The sequence below is a fragment of the Nicotiana sylvestris genome, chromosome 10, assembly GCF_000393655.2.
Source record: "Nicotiana sylvestris chromosome 10, ASM39365v2, whole genome shotgun sequence".
Lineage (NCBI taxonomy): Eukaryota > Viridiplantae > Streptophyta > Magnoliopsida > Solanales > Solanaceae > Nicotiana > Nicotiana sylvestris.
The window spans coordinates 147974509-147978807 of NC_091066.1; the positions used below are offsets into that span (position 1 = coordinate 147974509).

At 40.6% G+C, this 4299-nt stretch overlaps 1 protein-coding gene across 1 annotated transcript; it reads left to right on the top strand.

Moving 5' to 3' along the window:
- Nucleotides 1-1215: 1215 nt before the first annotated feature.
- LOC138880100 (uncharacterized mitochondrial protein AtMg00810-like) lies at nt 1216-1830 on the top strand. Its single transcript, XM_070159759.1, has one exon. It carries the CDS (start codon nt 1216-1218, stop codon nt 1828-1830), a length of 615 nt encoding a protein of 204 aa, XP_070015860.1.
- The last annotated feature ends 2469 nt before the right edge of the window (nt 1831-4299 follow it).

Sequence of the window (4299 nt, forward strand, 5' to 3'; positions counted from 1 at the left end):
CTTTTGAGTATCTTTGACTGCTAGCTCCCTTAGATCATTGGCTACCAGAAAGACTAGAACTCAGGAACATCAATATGGTTAGGAATCATTAAGGTACCACCCTTAGCCTATTCCTTTCTACCTTTTGAACGAATCTAGAACCTCAATTAGCAGATTCATTAGAAAGCTATCAAAGAAGAGTCAATTCAATGATCAAGTCAAAGGGGGGAGGGTCAATTTTTCTATTGATCGAGAAAGCTTGGGCGGCCCCCCAACCATTAGCACATTCTAAGATTCAGATGACTAATTGGTTGGGAATCATGAATTATCATGTCTTGACGATTAGTACAGAATCTTGCTCTACCCATTTTTATTCTTTCCCTTTATTAGTAAGTAGTCAGAGAGCTAGATGAAGATCGACGAGTTGTCTGCTTTGTGATTTGCAAATAGGTTTACTGTCATCCCTGAACAATTTGATTGGAGTTTCAGAGGGAGAAATAATCCGCTCATGATGCGTGGAAAGTAGGGGAAGAGTCTGATTCAAAAGCGTCTGTGATAGATCACGTCGAACTGAAGCACTTAAGAAAGAAACTGATAACTTTTGGTTTATTTGATACTTATTCTAACACGGTTCATAAGGGCACAACACAGACATAACCCGAAAATGCCCTACCACTACGGCTCCCCCTTTTCTTTCATACGCTCGTCCTTCAGAAATACAGGGGAAAGATGACTTCTGTAGTGAAGGATCTAGACTTAGATGGGACCAAGCAGAGACAATTCTATACGAAGAAGATCGGTCCACTTACAAAAATACCTGAACGAGAAGGGATCAGTGCTGTCAACTATGCTTGTTATCATAATAGTTATACCATGGAAAGATTGGGGACCATCTTTCAAAAATGAACCCGGACGCATTTCTTGCGTGGCTGAACCCATAGATCTTGATTTATGCCTATCTTTTACTTGGACTAAAAAAATGCATTCTTCGAGATCCCCACGGAGTGGTATTCAAATTAAGACTACAATCATACAGATTCAATACATGCTTCAATATTGGACCAGTCCTTGAATAGTTCAAAATGATGTGGTGGCCAAGATATGGACCGCTTAAATAAAGGATGCCTTTCATAAATTTAGTCCATTATGGTTTTCTTTACCATTCCAGACTACTAAATTTAGTTTTAGCAGTTGCCATCTAACGAAATTGGCCCATTCGCCAACTTGACATGAAAAATGCCTTCCTCCATAGTCTTTGACTTTAAGAGGTATACATGCAACAACCTCCTGGATTTGTTGATCCTTCTAAGCCTACTCATCTTTGTCGCTTTCATAAGGCCATTGTTGGTCTTCATCAAGCACAATTGGCATGCTTTCAACGGTTCAATACCTATCTTCTCCAAAGTGGCTTTCGTCAGAGTGTTGCGGATACATCCATCTATCTTTCTTCACCATTCCTCTACTGGTTGTATCGTCCTTTTGCTTTATATTGACGACATCATCTTAACTGGTGACAACAGATCTCTTGTCACTCAATTTATTCGCCGTCTCAGTAAATATTTTGCCATGAAGGACTTGGGTTATCTCAATGACTTCATTGGCATTGAAGCTCAACGTGACTCCTCTGGCCTTCTTCTGTCACAAACCAAATATGCTTTAGATTTATTCCGCCGGACCAACATGCTTGGTTGCAAACATTGTGTTACACAAATTGCTTCCGGTTCTAAACTTTCAGCTTTGGATGGTACACCTCCCTCTAATCCTCAGGCCTATCAGAGTACTATTGGTGCTCTCCAATATATCACTCTCACTCGACCAGACCTCCGCTATGCTGTTAATCATGCCTGCTAGTTTATGGCCAATCCCATCACTATTAATGATCAGTGTCTTAAACGCATTTTAAGGTATTTGATAGGCACTCTCCATTTTATTATGGTCTTAGATTTCCTCATCGCCCTATCTCAACACTTTTTTTTGTTCCTTTTATACGAGGCTGGTTGTCCAACAATTCGTCGCTCAACCACTGGATTTTGCATTTACTTTGGTGACAAGCTAATTTCTTGGGGCTCTAAAAAGAAACCAACAGCTGCCCGCGCTAGTGCAGAAGCTGAATACAAAGCGTTAGCTATCACTGCTTCTGAAATTTGATGGCTCTCCTACTTGCTAAAGGATTTACATATGTCAATTCCTCACCCATTCCTTCTCTTTTGTGATAGCTCTTCATACTCTGCTTCCACCTTATTCCTTTTAAGGTTGCACCTTGTCGTAAGTTCTCGCCGTCTCCATTGCGTGCTTCTTCAGTATCTCCTCAGGAAGCAGTAAGAAGACGCGACAAACTAGAACATTAAGATGGCACCGTAACTAGCCTAGATTTTACTTTCTTTCAAATCAGAATGTTCTCCTGCTCAAAGAATGTGTTCCTACCACAATAGTAGTTAAAGAAAGGGTTAAAGGTGGGCTCGGGGAAGAAAGAAAATGAATTTTGAAATCCAGAAAAGGAGGAATAATCAATTTTCTGTCTTTTTGTATCCGTAGTGTAATAAGCCTTGGCATCAATATCATCATAACTATCTCCATCTGAAACATCAGAATCCTCGTCAGCAGACGAATCCGTAGAAAGAGCTGCCACTTAATAATTTGCCGAACCAACAAACTTTTACAAAAAAGTGCAAACTTGGGTGATCGGAGATCAGGGGAAGGTTTAGAATCCTATGGGAAAAGATAGGTAAGCAAAAGTAACTAAAGGCTACCAAGACTTTAGAGGCCACTCATAATTATACCACCTAGAACGAAATGCGTCGTCAATGAAGCCGATCAGTCAAGCCTGATCTTCGACCACAACCTTAACATTAATCTAGAAGCATTGATACACGAAACCCAGAATTATGAGCTTTGACAATAGGATCCAGACCCCTTCCGAGAAGCTAGAAAAGCATCTTATGGTAAAGTGGAAGCTAAAGGATATAGGGCTACCACCCTCTAAATAAAGATCTAGATACAGAGTCGAAGAAAAGGTAGGGTGTTTCGTTTTGGAAATAAACAACTCGGAAAGCTTGATCTGTGACGTCGCATAGCTCTTTAGGAAGGCAGTAAGTACAAGATTCCATAGAGAAGCGCCATCAAAAACAGAAGCCATCCAGTTGCAGCAGAGTCAAAGTCAAATAAGAAGGGCCTTGAGCCCGGTACTCCTTCTTCAAGCTATCACGCTCATCCAAGCCTATTGCTTCTGTAATAGCAAAAAGAAAAGACTGACTGCTACAACTACTTTCACTACTACAGCTAGGGCCTCTTCCACTCAGATTCTTTCCTTTGCTTTAGGGAAGGTTGAAAGTGAAGCCGAACGAAGGAGAGTTAAGTTAATTAGTCATTCCTCGGCTACAAAGCATGCCACTATGCTTGATACATGCAATTTCTTTCCTTGGCACTGTATTTAGTGACTTGTCTCCACTCTCCCTCGATCAAACTATCAATTGAATAAGACAAGAAAGCTTAAGATTCACCATTTTCGAGCTCCCCCCTTTTTCGTCAATTCGTAGATAGAGAATCGGATTCTTATCCATGGCAAGTGGCATCGTATAATAATATAACCGTTGCTTTGAGGAGCTTTTCTCTAACCTCTTTCATGAAATTACATGTCCCGAAGTTGACTATCAAAATCCGTTGTGACTCTGGAGGTGATAAGGGGAGCTACGCTTTGTCATTTTCGATATGTTAAGTCTACTAGCTTGCTGGTAGGCGTCAGCGGTAGGTAACTTTATGTATGTGTTCCAGAGCATCATAGGCTTTCAAAAAAATCTAGTGGAATCCGTGAAACTTAAGTATAGAGGTGGGAATTGTCCCACTCACATGTGCGGCTGCAAAGATCCGATCCCCGCTAGAACTCGACCAATCCCAATAGTTGTTGCGACAAAACAACACTTTTCTTCCCCTCCAACCGTGAGCCTCGCCATGAAGTTGAGTGAACTTAATCGTAAGTCTCTTAGTGCAACTCAACTCTTCTCCGAATGGCTGAATGCCGGGTTTGAATTCTTTCCTTCTAGTTACTGCCCCGTGGGTTCCTTCACTTCAAACCAGACTTTTTGCGATTTGAAGATCTAAATTATATTCTTTGTGGCAGGTGGTATCATATATCATATATATATAATAGAAAGGCTTCATTTAGGAGCACTGTTTTCATCCAACTAGTTTTATTGTAAATAAGCGGATAAAGAATGTTACGTCCAATTATTCCCATGTTTTTCCTTGGTCAACAACCAAGAAACTACATATATCTAAAAAAGTCTCTCTTTTTGTGTAGGAGGAGCAGAGCAGTCAAAGAAT

Coding starts and splice junctions, on each gene's coding strand:
- LOC138880100 (XM_070159759.1), top strand. CDS start 1,216: ATGCCTTCCTCCATAGTCTTTGACTTTAAGAGGTATACATGCAACAAC.